The sequence below is a fragment of the Mustela nivalis genome (assembly GCF_964662115.1).
Source record: "Mustela nivalis genome assembly, chromosome: 1".
Taxonomy (NCBI): Eukaryota; Metazoa; Chordata; class Mammalia; order Carnivora; family Mustelidae; genus Mustela; species Mustela nivalis.
This window is the reverse complement of record NC_139020.1, coordinates 133,628,933-133,653,815: the sequence shown is the minus strand read 5'-3', so window position 1 is coordinate 133,653,815 and position 24,883 is coordinate 133,628,933. Positions and strand designations below refer to the sequence as shown.

Genomic DNA, 24,883 nt, shown 5'->3' with positions numbered 1-24,883 from the left:
TTCAGGTAATTAAATGGTCTTTCATTTAATCTTTTCTTATGTTGCATATTTATTATGGGATTCAGGATTCAGACCAGTTCAATCAAACTCCATAAGCAGGCAAAACAAAAAGGACGATCGGCATAATTTCATCCTTGTGTCTTTTGCTTCACAACACATTCAAACACAAATGACAGTCTTTTTATCTGTCAGCTAAAATAATAATCATACTTGGCACTTGCATAAATTTTGTCCAAATGAGAATCTCAATCCTATTACTAACAAACGTTGTAAATCTTGTTCTGCAGCTGGAGAGACTAGAATGTTGGGAGGTGAAGTGGCTTATCCAAGGTCACACAGGAATAGTACCAAGGGCTTTACTTTTGCAGGTGCATCTGTTGCCTTTTCAATTATAATAAGAGAAGAATTACAAGACTTGAAAGTGATTACTCCAGTGGTTTCACTGAATTTCTGCAAACTCAGGCCTTCGGACACAACTTTATTACTTTAGCTGTACTATTTTAATCCATTATTTATCAACCCTTTGATTGCTTTCTTCAACTGTTTTCCTACTTTCTGTGACAAAGTTTGATTAGTATTCAATTTGCTATCTCGTTGAGGGATCCTCACTGCTATTAGTGAATGCCAAACATGAATCTGTCTCATCTCAGAACCAACTGTATAGATCGCTTATCAAGACAATGTATAGAGGAATCACCTGGGGATCTTGACACCAAGTATATTCAGATTCAGTAGGTGTAGGGTGGGATTCTGCATCTCTAACAAGCTCCCAGTTGATGCCAATGCTGCTAGTTTGTACTCTCAGGGAGTACTCTAACTTTGGTTAACTCCTCATGTACGGGTCTTTCAGTAAGAGCTGAGAATTTAAACAGCTTTCTTCAATTCTTTTGGCAAGTCTGTAGTTGGAGTTTTTTATTTGTTTAGATCTTCTTTAATTTCTTTCAACAATATTTTGTTATTATTGGTGTACAAGTCTTGTACCTCCTTGGTTAAATTTATTCCTAAGTATTTTATTCTTCTTGATGTTACTGTTAATGGGATTGTTTTTCTTAATTTCTTTCTGACAGTTATCAGTGTATAGATAAAACTGATATAGATACATCCTGCAACTTCACTGAGTTCACTTATTAGTTCTAACAGATTTTGGTGGAATCTTGAAGATTTAGGGTCTTCATGATTGTCAAAGCTGTTGTCTTTGTTCTTGGTGGCTCCCAGTAGTTGAGGGTGTCCTAAGATCTGTCAGTGTCCCAAAGTGGAGGATCATAGAGAGCACCTAGGTGCAGGTGGATTAGGAGCTGGGCTCTAAGGTAGCAGCTGGGACAGGATGCAGTTATATCTGTTACAGGGAGAAACTAGGAGATGAGCATTTCTGCATGATCCCTCTCTGCTGAACCTGAATATACAACGATAGAGATGTTCTTACACCCATTTTTTTTTTTTTTTTTTTTGCTTTTCAAAATTTAAATTCAATTAATTGGCATATAGTGTATTATTAGTTTCAGAGACCGAGCTCAGTGATTCATCAGTTTTATATAATACCCGGTGCTCATTACATTATGTGCCCTCCTTAATGTCCATCCCCTCACTTCCTATGATTAAGAGTGTTTTATGGTTTGTCTCTCTTTCTCTGATTCCATCTGATTTCCCCTCCCTTCAGCTATGAGCCTCTGTTTGGTTTCTTAAACTCCACATAAGAGTGAGAACATGTAACTGTCTTTCTGATTGGCTTATTTCACTTAGCATAATACTCTCTAGTTGCATCCATGGTGTTGCAAATGGCAAGGTTTCATTTTTTTTTTTCTTTTTTGATGGTGGAGTAGTATTCCATTGTATACATATACCACTCTTTATCCATTCTTCTGTTGTTGGACATCTGGGCTCTTACCATCATTTGGCTATTGTGGACATTGCTGCTATAAACATTGGGATGCAGGTGCCCCTTCAGATCACTACATTTTTATCTTTGGGGTAAATACTTGGTAGCGCAATTGTTGGGTCATAGAGTAGCTCTATTTTTAACTTTTTAAAGAACCTCCATACTGTTTTCCAGAGTGGCTGAACCAGCTTGCATTCCCACCAACAGTGTAGGAGGGCTCCCTTTTCTCTGCATCCTCACCAACACCTGTCATTTCCTGACTTGTTAATTTTAGCCATTCTGAGTAGTGCGAGGTGGTATCTCATTGTGGTTTTGATTTGTATTTCCTTGATACTAAGTGATGTTGAATGTTTTTTCATGTGCTTTTTGGCCATTTGTATGTCTTCTTTGGAGAAATGTCTGTTCATTTTTTTCTGTCCATTTCTTCATTGGATTATCTGTTCTTTGGGTGTTGAGTTTGATAAGTTCTTTATAGATTTTGGATACTAGCCCTTTATCTAATATGTTCTTACATCCATTTAAGACTTACTTTTGTTTGCTATGATCCTGTAGGATTTGTGAACTTGGCTTTCAGAGCTAAGTGCTTTGAGGGTCTTAGTTGGGGGCACTAAGTCCAAACTCTCCAATGCTGGGACTTAGGGGTTCCTTCTTGATGGCATGGCACTTTATCTGGGGTGGTATTTTTGCTTTATGTGTCCCAACCTTTCCAATCAGTCTCCATGTGTGGATTTTCTCATTCACCTGATACGTCAGTTATTCAACTTTTTAAAAAATCATTCCTTGTTTTATGTTTCTCTCAGAGGGAATTATTCTGCATATAGATGTACATTCAGTGTGTCTGTAGGAGGAAGGAAATTCAGAAGCTTATTATGCTGCCATTTGGGGGCATTTGTTAGCTATTTTATGTGTTTTAACCATTGTATTTAAGAAATTTTTTTATTTATTTGCCAGAGAGGGACAACAAGCAGGAGGATGGCAGGCAGAGGGAGAAGCAGGTTCCCTGCTGATAAAGAAGACTGATGCAGAATTCGATCCCAGGACTCTGGGATCACGACCTGAGCTGAAGGCATATGCTTAACTGACAGCCACACAGGCCTCTTGTTACCCTTACTGTACTTGTTATTCTTACCAAAATTATCCCATCTTTGGTGAGTGGAAGACTCTTTATACTGGCTCCTGAGCTCTTCTGACATCATCCTAGTAGTGTTTGTACACTAAGGTATCTTAAACTTATGTGTATTTCATGTCCCCAGAAGTGAAACAGCTATTTAAAGACACTCTTGTTTCTTTTATTGGGAAATTATATCTGAGACCATAATTGATACATAGAGATACTGACTGTTATTGGGCTGGTCATTGTTTATACACCTTTTCTGTTGAAAGAGCTTGGAATTGTATGCATGTACATGAGAGACAATATAGATTCATATTAATATTACTAATTCTATTTCAGTATTACAGGGTTTTAACATTTTATATATTACATTTGTATCTCCTTTACACTGTGAATTCTGGTTATTGAGGTATAGAAGATGAGAGAGTTAGGATATCCAATAATGACTCATTTGCTTTATCCCCCGTTATACATACAACAGTTGCAGTATATCAATATTAGTACTACCATTACAAATTATGAATACTGAAAATAATTTAAAAATTTGGGGGAGGCATATTCTAGTCTAATTTTCTCTCCTCTCCCCTTTCAGTGTTTCATCCATATTTACATTGTCAGAGACTACGGTCTTTGAAAACTTAATACCTTCTCTTCTTTAACTTTCATTTAGACTTGATACTATAAATAAGTACATATTTAATGCTGATTAACTTGTCCTATCACAATTCTTTCAAATTATCTTGGTTTTCTGAATCTTGTTCTTGAGAATATTCTTCAGGAAATGTTTATGGGAACAATTTCCTTGAGTTTTTTCATGGTAGCAGTTTGGTACCTGATGGTCATTTCTGCTGGATATAAAATCCTTAGTTTACATTTTCTTTACATTTCGTATATTTTGTATGTTACTCCATTCTTTTGCACAAAATGTTGCTGTCTAAAAGTCTAACAACAGTCTAGATTTTTCCCTTGCATGTCCCATATAAGACCTTTTTTATCTAGATACCTAGTGTATATTTTTTCTTAAAGACCAGTAATTTCACTAGAATATGAAATTACAATATGCACCTTCAAAAAAACTTTCAGGATAAAGCTGTAATAACAGTGTTTTGTTGCCAGTTATCAGATTTGATTTAAAAATACATTTTAAAAAATCAGTGTATTACCAGTGGACTCCTCCCCACCTATCATTTTATTTGCTTTAGAATGTACTCTTTTTCTTTTCTTTCTTTCCTTTTCTGGACTTGAAAATGCTAACATGTGGAATAGTCATAAGTGGGAAACATATATGGGAAAACATATTTGGGAAATGTATATCTCTCCTTGAGAAAACATACAGTATATTTTATTAGGATTTTTTGAAAATCCCTTTCTAAAATTATCATATCTTAAAATTATTTGTCCATGATTAAACCCGATATTACATTTAAGTATATATGGGCAATTTAAGGAACCAAAGATTCAAATCTTAACTTGGGTATCTAATATTTCAGAAGGAAATCTTTTCAGGGCACACCAAGGATGGACTTCTTCAAAAGCTAATCTAATAAAAGGAAAATTGGGATCCAGGTTTGATTTTAGGCCTTTCTATACCTTTTGCTGCATATATGATTATCTCTGAGCCTTAATTTACTCATCTGTGATAGAAGCAGCTCACATGATGGGATTTCTGGTGTCTCCTCAAACTCAAAACTGGAATTTCATTTTTCTCTTCTACTCAGTGTTCTAATGTATTATGGCTAAAATATATATAATGCATAATTTAGCATTTTTATACATTCATCACCATAAATGTGTGCCTACTGTATGCCAATCATAGCAAAGAAAAAGGCAGATAAAGAATCTTGTCCTCATTCAACGGACATCCTAATGAAAGGATAAATACAGTGAAAAAGTAGATAACTAAACTATGTACCATAACAGAAGTTTGATAGGCTATGAGAGAAAAAATATTTGGAATTAAATTTGGGGATCAGAGACTTCTGTTTTAAAAGACTGGTCAAGGAAGACCTCACTGAGAAGTTGACATTTGAACATAGGCTTGAAAAAAGGAAGAGAGATGTCCAAGCAGATATTGAGGAAGAGCTTTCTGAACAGAGAAAACAAATACAAGATCCTCAGGTGCTTTCATAAACTAACATGATAGACAATAATGTCTGTTCTGGAAGTGTCATCTGTAGGACACTGAGATCATTTGTGGTTATCTTAAGAAATTAGAACAAGAGAAAGGAACAGCAGCAAATGAAGTTAATCATGATCATTAAAGATCTGTATGAGTAAAGTTTGTCATATGTCATATGAGTAAAGTTTCATGTCATATGAGTAAAGTTTCAAGGAAGAGAGATATGAACTACCTTCAAAATTTAAAATATTTTCATTAAAATCAACCATTTATGTTCCTTTTTCTATGCAACTCAAGAACAGAAGTAGAAAATATAAATAAAAGTTTTTGCAAGAGTTATATGAGCTAAATACAGAGGATAATTTTCTAATAGCTAAACTAATTGAGGAATGAGTTGGCTATTATCAGAAGCATTTGTGGAAATTTTTTTTAAAGATTTATTTATTTATTTTAGAGAGGGAGAGATGGAAAGGGAGAGAGAGAATGACTGGGAGGAGGAGACAGACGGAGAGAGAGAATTCTCAAACAGACTCCCTGCTGAGCACAAGCCCAACATGGTGCTACAAGGACCCAAAGATCATGACCTGAGCCAACATTAAGCATCAGAAGCTTAACCAACTAAGCCATCTGTGTGTCCTGCATTTGGAGAATTTTAAAAAATTTTTTAAAAGATTTTATTTATTTGAGAGACATAGAGAGAGAACATAAGCAGAGAGAGGGAGAAGCAGACTCCCTGCTGGGCAGGGAGCCCGACATATGACTCAATCCCAGGACCCTGAGATTATGACCTGAGCTGAAGGCAGATGTTTAACTGACTGAGCCATCGGGCACACCTTGAGAACTTCTGAAAGTACAGATACCCAATGTCAACCCAATGCTGGGCCAACAGAAATGTTATTTATTTTTTTTTTTGTATTAGTTTATAAAAATATCTATAATCATGTATAATATTCTAGATAATCTGAAAGCACAACAACTAGGTTTGGGAACTGCTGGTGTAGCTTTTTCTGGGGGCATAGTGAGCCCCTTACTACTGAAAATGTTCAGGCAAAATAACTTCTTACTGATCACCTCAGAAATAAAAATCCCTCCTGGGAGATAAGCCAAAATAGGTGGCCTCTGTTCATTTCAGATTTTATGATTTTACCACATTATGAAAAAAAAATAATATCAAAGCTGAGGTTGCTTAAATATTTGTTTTAGAACCCATTTGCCCATTAGGATAATGGGTAAACTTTCTTTTACCATTATTTATAAAAGTTGATTATTTCAAATTCTACCCTATCATATGGTCATATAAGCATAAAAAGAATATTTGACTAACTTAGTATTGATTTATAATATTGTGTTTATTTCTAATTGGGCACAAGTAAATGGGAATTGTCAGTTCCTATTGTCTAGGTGCCTTATGGTTCTTTAACACAGAGACTGAAAAAAATCCCTAAACCTTCCCAAGTTCATATATGCTTATTTTCTAGTACTAAACGTTGACTGACTTGAGATACAGGATATTCTCTACTGTACTTCAGTAAAGTCTGAGTACTTTAACAACAACATTAATAATAACAATAATAATCATTTTGAGGCAATTCACAGATTGTTTTTGAGCTATAATCAAAGTCTTGGGGAAGGTAGAAATATACACATGAAAATAACATAAAATTTTATAAAAAGAAAATACTGAATGGCAAGGATAGAAAGCAAGTGTTAAAGCTCAGAGAAGGGACTTAAGATTTGGCATTCATCATAGAAGAATCAAGAGCAATTAATAGGAGATTGGAGGTAGAATCAGAGCCCTTTTCAAAGATGTATGATGTTCTCATTTTTAAAAGGGGGATATTCATGTATTAGGAGAGGATAAGAAAGAAAAGTTCCCTGAAATCCCTTCCAACTGTAAGATTCTATAAAAAAAATTCTAATACTGGGGCGCCTGGGTGGCTCAGTGGGTTAAGCCTGTCTTCGGCTCAGGTCATGACCTCAGGGTTCTGGGATCAAGCCCTGCATCGGGCTCTCTGCTCAGCAGGGAGCTTGCTTCCCCCCTCCCCTCTCTCTGCTTGCCTCTCTGCCTACTTGTGATTTCTGTCTATCAAATAAATAAATAAAATTAAAAAAAAATTCTAATACTATCTACAGCTGCTGGATTGCACCAATTATTGAACTTAATTTTTCTATTGATGAGGGGAAAATGGCAGAGAAGTTTGTTGTTTTAAACATTTTTCAACTTGTGGGGCTCCTGGGTGGTGCAGTCTGTTGGGCGCCTTGGTGTTGGCTCGGGTTGTGGTCTCGGGGTCATGGATCTCATGGGCAAGCCCTGTGTCCAGCTCTGGGTTCAGCATGGAGTCTGTTTAAGACTCTGTACTCCCATGCCCCCTGCCTGCACTCTCTCACTTGCTCTATCTCTCTCTCTAAGATAATAAATCTTTAAAAAAAATTTCAACTTACAAATTATTTAGGAAGTATGGAGGAGTGGGGAAACACCGATATCCATCTTTAAAAAAAAAAAAAAAACAGTTATTCTGAAGCTATCAGTTAGTATTCAGTTAATAAGTAGCTACCACTAACTAGCTAATTACTAGTAATGAGTAATTAATAACTAATTGTTTAAATTTCATTTGAATTTTCCTCTACTTGTTTGAATATACAGTAACTCATTTTACTGACTATTTCCCACTTTTATTCCTAGAACAGATCCTTTTCCCAACCATTTCTGCTCCTTGAAGGCTGACTTGTTTGACTCCATCAACAGGGTTAATTGGCTCATTGGGTTTGGCCATTTTAGAACATCAGCAGATTGGAGGGTGGTAGCAGAGGGAGGTCGAGGTATATGTTCCTCTGGTTGCTTCCCTGCAGGGTTGAGGTGGGCAGAAGGTCACAGGGGGTCCCAACAAAAGATCACAGCTCCTTTCACGTCGCCTTCTCCACCCACCTTCCTCTGACTCAATATTTCAGAACCACTCTCTTCACTGACCCCTTTACACCCAAGAGTTATAGTGAATTTCTGTTGTTATTATTCCCACAGTGGAGGGACAGTTCTATGCTTTGTGGTTTCCTTACACTCAAGAAACTTCTTTGTAAATACTCCTTTTATTCAACCCTGCTCAAACTGCCCATTTCGAATGTGGTATTGGTCTCCCTTGGACTCTTACCAATATGTCCATTTAGTCCCTCTGTTCAAAATAAAAAGAGGCCTATATATAAGTAATCACAGGCCAGGAAGACAAAAACAACTAATATCCAAAAGCTATATCCATGTTAAACTCACACTTCACAGGATGAACTTTTGAGTGGCATATTTTTTTTTTCCTTTGGGAGATCCTCACTATTCTTTAGGACACACACACACGTGTGTGTGTGTGTGTGTGTGTGTGTGTGTGTTATCAGTAAATCTCTCATGAGAGCTACAAATCTACCCATGCATATAGGCTTGAGAACTGAAAATAAGCAAAAAACGTCCTGCAAATCATTAAATACTTGGGTGTATTCCAGTTTAGAAGGCTATGTCCACAAAATGTAACATTAAAATCAATAATACTTATGATATACAATAATAATACTTATGTTTTAAAATGAAAAATACAGAATGGTTTGTCAGCAGTTAAATGGATTTTTCCTTTTTTTTTTTGTCAAAAAGTGAATGTACAGCATTTTTTTAGATTTTGCTTTTGAGAATTGATGGTCAAGAACATATATGTGATCATGATGCAGAAGAAAAGAGATTGTACAGTCAGATCTTGGAACGGTCTGGCAATTCTGTCAGTGCATTTCGGTTGAACCAATTGTCAACAAGAAGATATAATAATACTAGTTCAGAGGACTGAGGAATACTCTTTACCATAAGGTATTACTCATGTAGGTTTCCTTGTATGAATTATTAATAGAACTCTAAAAAACAAACCAACTTTAAATTTTCACAGCCATTTCTTAGGTAAGGAGAAACTTCTGCTACTACTATTCTGTTTTTTTGACTGAAAGAGACTTCATTGATCTCATGATACAAATTTGTAGATGTGACCTCAAAATCATAAAGAATGAAAGAAAAAAGATAAACTGGATAGCACCAAAATTAATACTTTTATGCTTCAAAGAAAAAATGTTTAGAAAACAAAAAGGCAAATTCAATAATGGGAGAAAAAACTGCACATCATAACTTGCACATGGAATATATACAGAATTCTTACAATCAGTAACAAAGAGACAACCCAATTTTAAAGTGGGTAAAGGATCCGAATAGACAATTTCCCAAGGAACAAACACATGAGAAGATGCTCAATATTATTAGCTATCAAGGAAATGCAAGCGAAAACCACAATGAAATACCACTTCATATGCTCTAGTATGGTTATAATAAAATAGTCTTATAATAAAAAATTGTTGGCAATGAAGTAGAGAGCTTGGAACCTTCATGTACTGCTGAGTATAAAATGCTGCTGCTGCTTTGGGAAACGGTCTATCAGTTTCTCAAATGTTTATACATAGAATTACCATACGATCCAGCAATTCCACTTAATTATCCAAGAGAAATTAAAACATGTCCACACAAAAACGTGTGTGAATATCTTACGAATGTTTATAGCAACATCACTCATGTTAGCTAAAAAGTGATAACAACACAAATGTCTATCAGCTGATGAATGAATAAATAAGTGGTATATCCACACAACGGAATATTACTTGGGTATAAAAGCAAATGAAATACTCCCATGCCACATGGGTGAACCTTGAAAACATTATATAAGTGACAAAAGCCAGTCACAGAAGATCATATTGTATAATTCCATTTATATGAAATGTTCAGAATGGGCAAATCTATGGGCAGAACATGTAGATTCATAGGGCTGAGGGTAGGGGAACTTGAATTCCGGGTGATGGCTGTATGGTATGGAGTTTCTTGTGGGGTAATAAAATGGTTTAAAATCGATTACGGTGATGAATGCACAACTCTATGAACATACTAAAAGCCTTCAAATTATACACTTTATTATTTTTAATTTTTAAAAAGATTTTATTTATTTATTTCCCAGAGAGAGAGAGAGAGAGAGAGACAACACAGGTAGGGGAGCAGCAGGCTATCTGCTGAGCAGGGATCCCCACATGGGGTTCGATCTCAGAACTCTGGGATCATGACCTGAACCCAAGGCAGACATTTAACGACTGAGCCACCCTTTAAATGGATGAATTATATAATACATTAATTATATCTCAATAAAGTTGCTTAAAAAAAAGGGGGAGTTAATAAATAGTATGGAAAGATGGGCTTCTCCCTTTAAAAAGTTAATATAAGTTGTTTCTATAAAGCCTATTTTTTGTTTAGCAATGTTAGATATATTTCATTCTTCTGAATAAATTTAAGACTTGGAGTAGATTAAAATGGTCCAATATTAACTGGTTCCTTTGAGTACATACAAAATAAAATGCTAAAAAGGGACGATCAGAGCATTGCACCCAAAGTGCCTTTTGGAGAACAAGGATGATTTAACAAGCTACCTGCATTCTTTCATTTTGAAAATGAAGATTTGGCTGTGATTTTGTTTCCAGTAAGCTTGGCAGGTTCTTTTCTGCCTAGTTTCACAATTGTTTTGCTATTTATATGTTTAATCAGGTAATGATGAAGCATCATTAAAATGGCATAGTGGGTGTCTTTGCCCTTAAATCTCTAAGTCTTACAAAACAAGTGTTCTTTCCATTAACACAGTGACCCTATCCCATCAAACTATTTAGCTAAAATAAGATGCACTGAAATATAAACATTTTCTATTCTAATTTTATACTGAGTATTTGAGTAGCAAAAGAAAGGTCTCAGATAAACAGTAGTCATTGTCATGATCAAATGTTTCCCTTGAATCCAGTCGTTTTCATGTTCTCCCCCATAAGCCCTGAGACTTATTCTCTCTGACTACTCTGCACTGAGCAGGAGGGAGCAGCGGGTGCTAACTTGAGAGTCACCTTCTGTTGAACGGAAGTATAATTTTGTATAAGAAGAGAATGAGTATTTGACCCCTTATTAACAGAAGACATCATGCTGGGGGCTTTATATATGGTACTAAGTCTTCACAACAATCCTGTATTGCAGATTTTATCATTACCACTTAATAGAGGAAAAATCTGAACTTGGGGAAAGTGAACACTTTGCTGAAATCAGACATTTAATTTTATGAATAGAGATCTGAATATTTTTCTCTCTCCAAAGCATATTCTCTTTCTCTACTAGTGTGTTTTATGTCTTCTGCCTGCTGCGGTGAAGCACACGGCTTCCCTGGTCGGCTTTACCACAGCATCTTTCTGGGTCAGCCAGATTTCAGAAATGAGGAAATATTCTAACCCTTACCTACAAACCTTTTCAGAAATGGAGCATTTGACTTACACAGCCCATGGCCCCCATGGAGACAGTTTGTTGTTATTTTTAAACAATTTCCTTAGAATTGCACTCTTTCTTTGTTGCCCTAAAGCAACGGCAATGTTTTCAAAAGTGTTCTAATATTAGCAGCTGCCCTACATCTTTTAAACTCTTGTCACTGCTCTGTGTGAATGTAGGTTATTACCAACATTATTCCTTTTCTGATTTTTGTTCTGTATTTAGCAAGCTAATTATGAACCCTACAATGAGCAATTTCTTTATATCTTAAATGTTTAAGCAAATATCAGAATGAGATTGTTGCCATATTCTGATACTTGATACACTTGACATGCCCCCCATGTACTGGGGATTCACTTTTTTTTTTAAAGCGTTATTATTATGTAGTATATACCGTGTTCATTATCAATTCTTCTCTTGTCTACTACTACCAAGAAATAGAATAAATGAAAAACAAAGCAATCAAATGATCACATGGGTGAGTGGTAGGATACTCCTGAAATGGAAAAATTAGGTTTGGATTTTAAAAGATAGATTTTTTATTTTTTTAAAGATTTTATTTATTTATTTGACAGAGATCACAAGTAGGCAGAGAGGCAGGCGGGGGGGGGGGGGGCGGAAGCAGGCTCCCTGCAGAGAAGAGAGCCTGATGTGGGGCTTGATCCCAGGACCCTGGGATCATGACCTAAGCAGAAGGCAGAGGCTTCACACACTGAGTCACCCAGGTGACCTCCCCGCTTTTTTTTTTTTTGGCTACATAAACAATATTATAGGAGATAAGAGGAAAAAAACAAGTAGGAAGTTGGGAGAAAGATAATTTTACAGTTTGAAACCAATTCGTATTTTCATTCTGCCTGTCAGTGAGTTTTAATGTACTAAAGGGTCAAGACTATATAAATTAAATTATGTGTAAAAGATAAGATTTTCTTACTCAAGCTTCAACCATGAAGAAATCAGATATTTCCTATAAGGAAAAACTAATTCTTTAGGGAAGGATAATTGGACCATTGATATTTTAACTTGCCCTTTTTATTTCAATATATGGCAAGATAAAAAGATTTATGTCATCTCACTAGAAAAGCAATCATGAATACCAAATCACACTGGGGAAATACTTGTTTTTCAAGTGGTTATCTGTTTTAATGTATCTACCATTGGCTCACATTATTGAAGGAAAATCGTATGGTGTATGGATTTACAGCCGTGACTTGGGAAAATTATGTACATTCCAGAAGGTGAAGATATAAACACATTTGTTTCCCCAGAATAATTCTTAACTCTAATATTTTGAGCTAAGGCAGTCAGTTCTTAAAACCATTAAATGATCTCAAATGTGAGGGAAAAGAATTCAAACGGTATTAACGGGTGTTTTTAGAGATCAATATTTGAAAAGAAATTATTCAATCGAAGATTCTCTGACAAGGTATTGTGTTTGTTTTGTTTTGTTTTTGGTAGATTCTTAACAATAGGTTATTTAGATAATCCAGTGTACAGACAAATCCTTGTGATTTAAGGGGTTTCAATCCTGTTAGTTTTCCATTCCTATCTAACTTGTTAGTCTGCCCATTGGAGCTCTGAAGTCTTGTTATCAACAATCACACTTCCAGAGAGAGTGAGCACAGAAGGAGCAATGGTAGTAAATTGTAAATCTTCACTAAGCTGAAGACACACAGGTTTAAGAAAAACTGATTGTGATATATGATTTCATTTTTCACAAATCTCACCAGTGTCTGTAACTGGTTACATTTTTGCTAAGATCTCATCAGATAATGTAAAATTTTCATCCTAGGAAGCGGCTGTCTGGCCTGCCCACATGTCCTCGCCTTAGGCCAACCCTGAAGGTCACCAAAGACCAGTCCAGATCTTCCTGCATATTCCTCTCTGAAGAACATTTTGAGTCCCCTTCATAGCAAGGACTGCATGAAGGGCTAGGGAATCAGTCTCTCAGAAACCACCCTCAGTTCCCCCTTTCCTTTGTCTTATGGTGGAACAGTTTTGAATTGTCCTATATACTCTCTCAGTGGTCCCCAGCAGGATTGAGCCCCAATTGCTTACAGATAGTCATCTCATTAGCACAGCTTTATTTATGAGCTTTCATTTCTCACCTGTCTTACTTCTCTACTCCTTCATCTTGCTTTCTGGACCACCTCCCAAATAAACTATTTGCATCCAAATTGTCTCAAATTTTTTTTTTTAATTAAAATTTTTGGGAAGGATACCCAAATTAGAACCGAGATTTGGAAATTACCTTCTCTGTGTATATGAAATGGCCAAAAGAGGCAAAAAGTAAGTAAGCAGGTACCTAGGGCTGAACGTGGGAACAGGGACTAATCATAAATGGCAATGAGAACACCTGTTGTCCGGGGTGGGAGGGGTAGAGGAGTAGGAGATGGTCAAAGTATTCTAAAACTTATACGGTGACAGTTGAGCCGCTCAATAAAGTTACTAAAAACCATTAAACTGTACACTTGAAATGGGTGAATTTTATGATATGTAAAATATATTTTAAGAAAGTCATTAAAAAAAATTACCTGATTTTACATGGATAGATGGTAAGATCCAGAGGAGTAAAGTGCTTAAAGTTACACAGCAAAAATATGTCAGGGAAAGGAAGAGCATTCCAGGTCATTTGATTACTCTGAGAAATAGCATTCATCTTTGGATTAATCATCTTGCTTTAACTCATTAAAAATTACATGAAAAAGTGAAAAAGCACCCATTATATCAAGTATCAATGCATTTATGACACTGATTAGTATAATTATCATTTCTTTAGTGCTTTAAGCTAAATGATTTGCCTATACTATCTCAATTTCACAATGGGCCATAAAGCAGGCATAATTTTTGTCCTCTTATACATGAGAAATAGAGCATGAGAGAAGATAAGTAACTTGTGGAAGGTCACGTAACTCATATGAGGCTTAACGGGAATTCATCTGTGGTGGTCTGACACCAGAGTACATGCCTGTAATTACTCTATTATACCACTTTTTTTTTTTTTAATTTATTTAACAGACAGAGATCACAAGCAGGCGGAGAGGCAGGCGGGAGAGAGGGGGGGAAGCAGGCTCCCTGCTCAGCAGAGAGCCCGATGCGGGGCTCGATCCCAGGACCCTGGGACCATGACCTGAGCCGAAGGCAGAGGCTTAACCCACTGAGCCACCCAGGCGCCCCTCTATTATACCACTTTTGCTGGTAACTAGGATTTATAGCTTTCGCCATTCCAGCATGACCAAAGAAAGAGAAAGCTCCATACCTCACTGTTGAGTTTATTTATTTGCTGCTTGGTCTCCTCTGCTTTGATGAAGAGAACAGCAGCTCCAATCTCTGGGTCTGAAAAGTAGAACACACTCAGAATGAGTCCTTTAGTAATAAACCTCATATATGAGGACTGGGGCAATTGGAATGGAGAAAGCAGCCTAAGCTACTACCTTTACCTTTTCCTGACGCCTGTGCACTACAGGATCTATCTCCCTGGGATTGGACATGCTTCTAGTAATCCTCTGAACTGTGCCTGATAAACTCCTTGAAACAGGCACATATCATGGTGGGGACTGTGAACGCACTGATTAGATGTGTCCAAGGCAAATCTTCCTTTCCCCTGAACACAATCACCACCATGTTCCAAGATGGCACAGTTTCTCTTTTTTGAGCATTCTTTAAAAATATTTCACAGCCAATGCCTAAACCATAGGAAAGGAGTGTTCTTTTCCTCTTCCTTTTCCCCCCAAATATCAATTCTTGGGCCCGTGAGAGTATCCCCCCCTTCTATTTCAGGCACTAAACTTCATTGTGGGTTTCCTATCTCTTCTTGTGTTGCTCTAAAAGATAGTATCTCCCATTTCCTGGTTCTCTTATCTTCACTTTTTCTTTACCTTACTCTTCCAAATACATTTATTTCTGTCAGTGACAAAAGTATAGATGAGTCGCTGCCAGCTGGAGTGGAAAGGAATGAGGGATACATATATGAACTGTTACTAGCTGAAGCGTTCAGGGATCTATATCTATATCTTTATCCATATCTATACGCACACACACATATATAATTAATTTATATTTATTATTTAAATATATTTATATAAAATGATATGATCATCCTAATACCCTAATTCTGGTAAATTATGGATAGAAAATTTGTTTGTGGAAGAAAAAAGTGACTTCCTTCTCTCTGCACACTCCCCCACCTCACCCAGAGACTTAGGACCCTTCCATTTCTTCAGAAGATGATGAGTGCCAGGGAGTAAGATTATTGATTGAGATGGAATACCGGTATTCTACCAAAAGGAGACACACACCAAGGACTGTTTTTATCGGGCTCAGCTTTGTTCATGGGGGTACTCACTAACTGGTAGTAGATCCTGACACAAAGATCTCAGAGCTGAGTGGGAAGGGGAGGATGGAGTTGGCAGGGGACTTCTAGCCCTTCTGGAGTTTGCTGATAAATTATTTTGGATAGCCTATGCTTGCTCATTATTCTCTCTCTAGTAAGTACAGGCGTGTCTTCTTTAGAATTTACCTTTTGTTTCTGGCCTTCATTATGTTGATAGATTCCTATCAACATATCCTAAGAACTCAAGAAGGCAAGGGAGTGAGAGGAGGCTGGGTTAGGTTTGGGCGTTCTCTTACATTAAATTCACCATCATTAGAGAGTAGTGCTTCACCTAGGCCTCCATCATTTCCAACCTTCTTATATCCTTCTGAAGTTGTTTATCCTCTGATATGCAAATACATAATGCAAATACATAATCTCTCATCAATAAGTTGGTTAAAAATAACCAATATTCCTATAGTGTACAACCAACACAGCTTTTCCTCTGGGTAGTGTTATTTCTGTGGATTAGCCTCCCTTTGTAATAAGAAAACATGGTCATCCTCTAATGAATAGCAGAAATTTGAGTCTCCTGACATGCCATTTACCTGGGCTGGGAAATGGCAGACCATCTAGCCTGGAGGGAGGAACAATTACAAATTATATCTTAATAACTTGGAGATGCACAGACTCAAGTCAAATTGTTCCATGGCATTGGTAAAGTTCTATCATGTAGAAAATATTCAGATTGGGAAGGCAAAAAAGTGCCTATGACAAACATTACAAGTTAAAAGGAAATCACCTTTTGACCGAAGGCTAAATCTAGAACTTACCTCCTAGAGGAGGGGAAACTCTGGGCTCTGGCCTGATGCGTTCAGAGCCAAAGTCAAAAGTTTGGCTTTCTTCACTGCTGTTTCCATCTTCAATTCCATCAACAATCCTATTTAAAATAAAGGATATTGGTTAGCTCTGCATTTATATTTATGAGTTCCAGTAGGCCTTTAAAAAAATATATGTTATTTATTTATTTTAGACAGACAGAGAGAACACACAGGGTGGGAAGAATGTGCAGAGAAAGAGAAAGAGAGAGAATGCCAAGCTGACTCCCCACTGAGTGCGGAGCCTGACTCAGGGCTTGATCTCACGACCCTGAGATCACGCCCTGAGCCAAAACCATGAGTCAGATACTTAACCAACAGAACCATCCAGGAACCCTGGGTTCTAGTATTTCTAGAAGACTTAAAAATATTGTGTAAATTTCTAAATTCTGTATACTATAAAACTGTGCTATCCAATATGGTAGCCATTAGCCTTTTACATTGCTACTGAGCACCAGAAATGTGGTTCATGCAAATTGAGACACACTCTAAGAATAAAATGCACATTGGATTTCAAAGATTTGAGTAAAAAAATGAAATGGTTTTATTAGTAAATTTTTTTTTAAAATATTATTTACATTTGAAATTATATTATTTGGGGCATACTGAGTCAAATAAACTATATTATTAAAATTAAATTTCACTTTATTTTTTTGTTCGTTTTTGTTTTTTAAAAATGTGGCTACTAGCAAATTTAAAATTACATTAGTAGCTCACTATAGAATTTAGAATCTTATTTGTTCTCAGATTCAAGGTCTTAAGATACAGAAACCTTCTTATCTGAATTCATATTAAATCATCACTCTATCCAGAATTAAAGTGTTTTTTTTGTTTGTTTTTGTTTTTTAAAGATTTTATTAATTTGTTTGAGAGAAAGAGAGTGTACAAGAGAGATCATAGAGGTAAAGGGAGAAGGAGAAACAGACTCCCAGCTCAGCAGAGAGCCCAGTGGGGCTTGATCCTAGGACCCTGAGATCATGACCTGAGCTGACGGCAGATGCTCAACTGACTGAGCCACCCAGGTGCCCCCAGAATTAAAGTGTTTTAATCTAATAATTATGGCATCACATTAAATAACTTTGATGACATCTTTACTCTGAACCTGGACAAACCCTAAAGTAAGAGTTAAAGAATTACATATAAATGACTATTAAGACTTTGGCTAGTCTTCTTTCCTTGCTAAATAATGTCTAGCCCAATCATTATTTAAAAAATATAAGTCTAGGGGTGCCTGGGTGGCTCAGGGGGTTAAACTTCTGCCTCAGGTCATCCTGAGGATCCCTGAGGCCATGACCTGAGCTGAGTCCTGGGATCCAGTCCTGCATCGGGCTCTCTGCTCAGCAGGGAGCCTGCTTCCCCCCCCCCCCTGCCTGCCTCTCTGCCTATTTGTGATCTCTCTCTCTGTGTCAAATAAATAAATAAACTCTTTTAAAAAAATCATTAAAAAATATGTCTATTGTAGAAAATTTAAACATAAAAGTAACAAAACTTAGAAAATAAAAGTCACCTGCAATCTACCACTACTGTTAGCGTTTTGGTACATGTTCTCAGAATCTTTTTGTAAGTGTAGGATCAATTGTACATAAACCTTTCTTTTCCAGCTCTGATATATTTCCCCCTATTTAAAATTTATTGTATTACTTCTTATTAAAAATTTAGGAAGGAGAAGAATAAGGCAACGTTTTCAAATTACCATCCTCAACTGAATTTCAGAAACTTTAATGTCCACCTACTTTTCACTAAGTCTGTTTTGCTTATTTTTTAAAAATTTCTCTCTAAATGGATAAATTGTGTCCTTCAGATGACTAGTTAAATATAGTAAAAAATATCACTGGCTTTATCGGTAGAAAAATAGAATTTGAATCCAGATTTCCAACCATAATCTATGAGATTTTGGACAAAAGAGTTTACTTCTTGTATCTTCATAGTACAGATAATAGGAACTACTCTACAGGACTCCTGAATTCCTTAGGAGACTAAATGCAATAGTGAATGTGGAATAACCTAGCAGAAGACGTCGCACATAGGAAGCATTCCATTTTTTCCCCCTTGCTTCTACTTATTATTCAGCTATGCTGTGATTTTTTACTATTGCTTGTACTCACCATAGACTACTCCTTTCACATTATCTGCATCAGGATTTTTCACCCTTTCAATCCTCTTTAGCTAATCCTAAAGTGAATTTTTAAAATTAAAAGTAGAGTCATTTCATGTTACCTACAGAGGAGGCCAGAAATATAACTAAGCTTTAGTTGTCCGTAATAATAAAGAAAATAGGATTGAAAATGAACATCAACACTTCATTGCCTTTATGATTTCAACTTATTGTTCCAAAAAATGTTTGGTAAGATCAGGCATTGAGGGAATCACACCGATGGGCCTTGCTCTATCTTTTATTTTCATTTAAACTCTTATAAATTACAAAATTACATTGTAGAAATACACACATAATAATAGGTAGCACTAAATAGATGAAAGGAATAAAGAAGAACTTCCGAATATTTAATAGACCCTTTTGAGAATACAACTAGCATTCTCATATTGCACACACCACCATGTAGAGGCAAAAATTGCACGCAAAATTCAGCAGAGTTAAAGAACCCAGGCTAGGAATCTGTGGCTGAGAGGCCCAGAAATCTGGCCCAGAATAACTTAACAGCAAGGTACTAGTTTGGACAAAGGCAGCCCTTTTCACCTAGGAAATAACTGCATGATGTGATTCTTACCTTGGACTGAGGTCTGGGGGTCCGGTGCTATTCAAAGCTGACAGTTGCAATTTCAAGTTTCTCTCTTTCCTTTTAGCATGGTTGGGGGGGTCAGTTTCCTGTTTGTTTTTGGGGGAATGTGAACTGGAGACTCGGCTAGGTGAGTGAAACGGTACAGTGCCCGAGGCCAGCTGCTTCAAGCTTAGGCCTAGATAGCTTTTATTGCTTCCAACCTTCCTGCTACGCGCAGATGAGGTTCCCCTGGTGTAGATGGGAGAGAGGGAGGATGTCTCCTCGTCCTCCATCTCCTCGTCCTCCTCTTCATCTTCCACAATGGATGGGAGTCTTTTGTTGATGCTGCCATTTCCCTTGGGCTCTGACTAAATTAGGGGATAACACAGATTAGTACAGACCACAAAGACTGCTTGAGAGGTAGACCATTCATGCTGGTGGGCCCACCTAAGCAAAGTCAGATCCTTTAGAAACTTGCTTCTCAGTAAAACTCAAGACTTTGCAGATTTTGCTATTATTTATTCAGGGGTTCCATGTCTCGCATTTCTGATATTCCCCAGGTTTATCCTCTTTGCCATCCTGGTGTCCTTCTGTTAACGCCTCTCTTGGTCTTTTTAAACTGTCTTGGTGGGGAGCTGTGTGAAACCTACGTTTTACCTGGTTTGCTTCCAGATTATACTCAGACTATCATCTATAATAGTATATGGTGACGTGCAGGACATTTTCAATTTTACGGGAAGGACTCGGGCCTTGTTATTCTAAAGTCATCATAAGGTCTTCTTCCTTTTTTTTTTTTTTTTTTAAAGTCATAAGGTGTCTAGTGGAACTTTATGTGCAGGTCAACCAGAAAAACATATTATCTTTGAGAATAAAAATCTCTCCTATTCTGGATCACGTAGACGGAGCAAGATCCGCGGCATCCACACCTACTCTGCTTCCTGTTATTTTTATTCTCAGACATCAGTTGGCAGGAAATGGAGCAAACCATTTGGTCTGCTCCTCTTAAGAACCTTGGGAAGGGAAGAAGTCTTGCATAAACCCACCTTAGACTCCTGGCTGGAGTCATTCAACCTTTTAGACTAAGAAGCAGCAAGGGAGAGGATGGGTAAGGACAATGCAGGGCAGAAAGGACAATGAGTGGCCCTCAATGAAGTCATTACAACAATGGGTGTTTCTTGCTCTGCCCCAGACAGGGTTTCCCTGCTCCAAAAGATCATTCATTTTTTGTGTGTGTGCCTCATTCTTTTTTGAGGATATAATTGCTTCTACCTGCCAATCAATAATTTCTAAGAGAAATAAGACAACAAAATGAAAAGATCTAAGAGTACTACTCAAATCTCATGAGCTGTCATGGTTTTCCTCCTTCTTAATATAAAGAGTTGTTTTTTTTTTTTGGTATATACTGATTTTCCTGTAATAGCTATAATGATAGATACAATAACAAAAAATGAACTTGAACCTGTGGTGACTTTACAGGCAATAGCCCATTCAGTTTAGGCCAAATGAAACAAAATAGTTAGTTTACTCATGAAGTTTTCTTATATTCTAATCTTAATGGCTCAAAATTTCTTGAAGAAATGGCATGAGACTCATCTTTCCAACTAGATATGATTATTATAATTAATGGTGACGTCCTTAGCTTTTTATTGGGATAGTCATGGTTTGGCTCTTATTTGTTTTTGCTTTTCACAGCATTTTAAAGTTCTGTGTTTATAACAAAGTTAATCCCACATGGAACTGCGGAGGAACAATTGTTTGGTAGCACTGTAGAATAGAAAAATTAGCTCGCCCCATTAAAAACACAACAGGGCAAACTTATCCAAGAAATGAAAAACAATGAGTAAATTCTTTTAATTGGACTTCTATTTACATTTGCATTGGCAACTTAATCATTCCTTTGGTTCAAGGAGGCTCCACTGGCCCTAAAAGAATTCTCTGACTAATAATCTGCAGTGTTTGTACTTCTACAAGTTTGTTTAAATGTCATACTTCCATTTTATCGTGGAGACTTGGCACCTTGAGCAAGTTGCTTAGACAGTGACTCTTGTGATCAAGGCAGCCAACAGTACTTCTACGAAGAATCAGTTATTCCCCCTAACATTACTGCAGAGAGGAGCTGAATTTATTAGATCAGTAAATACCCAGCCCCACACACAGCCTCTCTGCAGGAGTACCAGTTATTTTCTTCAGGCCACGTGCACAGAAATGCTTGCTTCTCTTGGGTAGCTGGATTCACCCCTGGATACACTGCCATAAAGTTCGGCTACAGATTTCTTCCTTCTCTTCTGACCCACTCCTTCATTTCCCCCTGACAGATGCTTCCACAAGGACAATGAGGCTTTTATCCCCACAGTCAAAAGAATCTCTCATTTAGCTTATGACATTCTACTGAAATAGCCATTTTGAACTCACAAGTGCCTAGATTCAGCCAGACCTGTGATGACTACAGGGGAAGCAGAATAAAGTCTAGCAGCTGAATGCATGGACTTTTGGTCACATGGTCCTAGAAGTCCTGAGACTTACTACCTATTACTACCTATTATTTACTACCTATTACTACCTATGACTTGAGACTTACTACCTATTACTTACTACCTATTGACACCCCTGGGTAGGCAAATCCTTGTTTTTTTCACCTGTTAATTGGGAACGGTGTGAGGAAATAGATATTAGATAATGGAGGTTAAGACGCTTAGCAATGTGCACTGGAAATACTTAATAGATGTTCTTGTGGGGATGATGATGATCATGAAGAAAATGGAAACATATGCCTCAGGTGGGTGCTACAGAGACTGTTGGTTACCTCTTTTTAACATAATGTCTCCTTCTTTGCTAGTTAACAGAACTTTCAGCAATGCACCTGGCCCAAAGTTCTTCTTTCTCAGCTTCCTTTGTCAGTGGGTTTGGCCATGAGGCTGAACTCTGGGGTGATACTAGCAAGTGGACAGGTTAAAAGGAACTTTTAGGAGGATGTCTGGAAAGAGGCAAGCCTCTATCCTGTGTGTGTGTGTGTGTGTGTGTGTGTGTGTGTGTGTGTGTATTTGGTTTCTAGTCTGGACCATTGATAAAGTGGAGAGATCTCCTGCAGCCATCTTAGACAATGAGAAATTCTTAAAAAGGGAAGCCTTGCATCGAGGATAATGAATCCCAAAGAAGAAAGCTCAGGACCTACTGACACAGTTGTATCACTGTGTAACTCTATCAGTAATTCTAGTTGTAAATCTATCAGTAATATATCTTCTAATGTTATTTATTTATTGTTACTTAAAGTCACTGGTAAGTAATAACAGAGGTTATTACCTCGGGCTTCGTCCACGAATAAACATCTATTGCCTTGAAGCTCCTGTTATTCTGGTGGTTTTGATATTTAAATGAACCTAAGCCTTAATTACACACAATAATTTTTTTGAAAGTTAAAGATATCCATCCCTTCTTGGAAGGGATGTTCATTTTCAGATTGCTATGAAGGGGTGAGGAATTCAAATTGGAAAGTCCAAAAGAAAGCTAAATTTTTCTTCAGGAGAGAGAGGAAGATAGGAATGGCCTGGGGAAAAGGGGTATAGTTGTGAGGAAAGACGGCCTGTTGAGAAGAGTTGAAACATAACCATTTTGCCAGCTCCTGAGGAGGGATTTTGCAGAGATGAGAAAGACAACTCCTGCCAGAAACTCAGTTGAATGCAATGAGATGTTTTAAGGGCTTTTAAGAAGTTTCTCAGTAGTATTAAAAGTAAACTCTGTTTGTGCTCCCACAGCCCCAACTATGTTCAGTAAATTGTCAATGTCTTTGACATATGTTATGTAACTGGATATGTGTTTCTCTGTATGTATGTGTGTCTGTGTGAGAAGGGTGTTGGGTTTCTGTTTCAAGGAGAGTGCTGAGCAAGGCAAGGAGATTTTTTATAGGATTTCTGTCACAGGATTATTGGTAATAAAAGTCCAGGTAATAAATCTGCTAAGCCACTTGTTTCTTGGAAAATTTTCTGTGAAATTGGAGGATTCTTTTTTTTTTTTTTTTAATTTTTTATTTTTTATAAACATTTATTTTTATCCCCAGGGGTACAGGTCTGTGAATCACCAGGTTTACACACTTCACAGCACTCACCAAAGCACATACCCTCCCCAATGTCCATAATCCCACCCCCTTCTCCCAAACCCCCTCCCCCAAGCAACCCTCAGTTTGTTTTGTGAGATTAAGAGTCACTTATGGTTTGTCTCCCTCCCAATCCCATCTTGTTTCATTTATTCTTCTCCTACCCACTTAAGCCCCCATGTTGCATCACCACTTCCTCATATCAGGGAGATCATATGATAGTTGTCTTTCTCTGCTTGACTTATTTCGCTAAGCATGATACGCTCTAGTTCCATCCATGTTGTCGCAAATGGCAAGATTTCATTTCTTTTGATGGCCGCATAGTATTCCATTGTGTATATATACCACATCTTCTTAAGAAATTGGAGGATTCTTAAAAGTTGGGTCTGCTTTTAAGAGAAACCACTTCCAGAGTATCTCTGAACCACATTTGTTGTTGTTGTTTATATCATGGAAAATTATGTTGTACCACCAATTGGAAGCCTACAGGAAAACATTTGGCTACTAAATTTAAACATAATAAATGTACTTCCAAGATCAATATCTCAGGATGTTATTACTTTTGGCAGGTCCTGGTGGCAGCCCTTTTCAACAATAATAAAACCCTTAAATAGAGAGGACAATTTCAATACTTCTCTGTTCCAAACTCCAGAAAGTCAGTCAATACATTTCATTGGGAAGTGTATCAGGGAAGGTTGAAAATAAATGCATAAAACCCTCAAGTGGGAGGCAGATTTATTGGAAATCCTACAGATTTTTGATAAATGTTCTACTCTTTGGAAAAAGCCATACCTGTGACACTGTAGTTTTGTTCGATAATCTTGATATCACCTGAAAGAGCAAACAAACAACAGAAGTCATAAGAATCATTTAAGCCTTCCCAGGTGGTTTGGGACTGGGTAAAAATGTAGGAAGCAAGGGAGAGAGAGTGTGGGGAATTACTGATCCCCCTGGGTAGGCAAGAAGAAACAATGCCTCCTAACAGATACAGAAAAGGCCCCCCTCACCCTAGCCTCTGGGAGCTCTGTTGACTAATGGGAGGACTAATAAAAGGGAGCAGCAAATTGAATGTCACACCTAGGAAATAATGATCGAAATAGTGGGCCTATTCACTATATTTTCCATCCCGATGCCTTATTCACTCCCCTTTTGTTGTCCCTCTCCCCTTTTCCTCTTCCTGACCTTCGGCTGAAAGCTCACATCTTCTATGATTTTTCTCTCTGGCTCTGTGAAAACAGAAACCCATGGAATCTTTTCTCATTTAATTTTGGCACATTTGTCTACCTTCCCTTCTTATTTGAATACGGGTGGGGGTGATATCTCCTTTCTGTCCCATTTGTTTTCCTCAACATGATGTTTCTTATGAACTACGTATGATTAAGTTCACTGGGGATCCTGATCTATCTGATTGAATTTAAGATTCCATTG

At 37.2% G+C, this 24,883-nt stretch overlaps 1 protein-coding gene across 4 annotated transcripts in view; it reads right to left on the bottom strand.

Annotated features, from left to right (window-relative positions):
- KCNH8 (potassium voltage-gated channel subfamily H member 8) overlaps positions 1-24,883 on the bottom strand; it is a 373,867-nt gene that overhangs the window by 8,187 nt on the left and 340,797 nt on the right. For 3 of the 4 annotated variants that reach the window (XM_082729065.1, XM_082729067.1, XM_082729068.1), the window contains 4 exons: positions 24,248-24,286; positions 19,375-19,733; positions 16,604-16,710; positions 14,718-14,794 (listed from right to left, as the gene is read on the bottom strand). In XM_082729065.1, coding sequence (XP_082585191.1) covers positions 14,718-14,794; positions 16,604-16,710; positions 19,375-19,733; positions 24,248-24,286 — 582 coding nt within the window. The remainder of the gene's footprint in view (positions 1-14,717; positions 14,795-16,603; positions 16,711-19,374; positions 19,734-24,247; positions 24,287-24,883) is intronic. The other variant, XM_082729066.1, reaches the window with a different exon arrangement.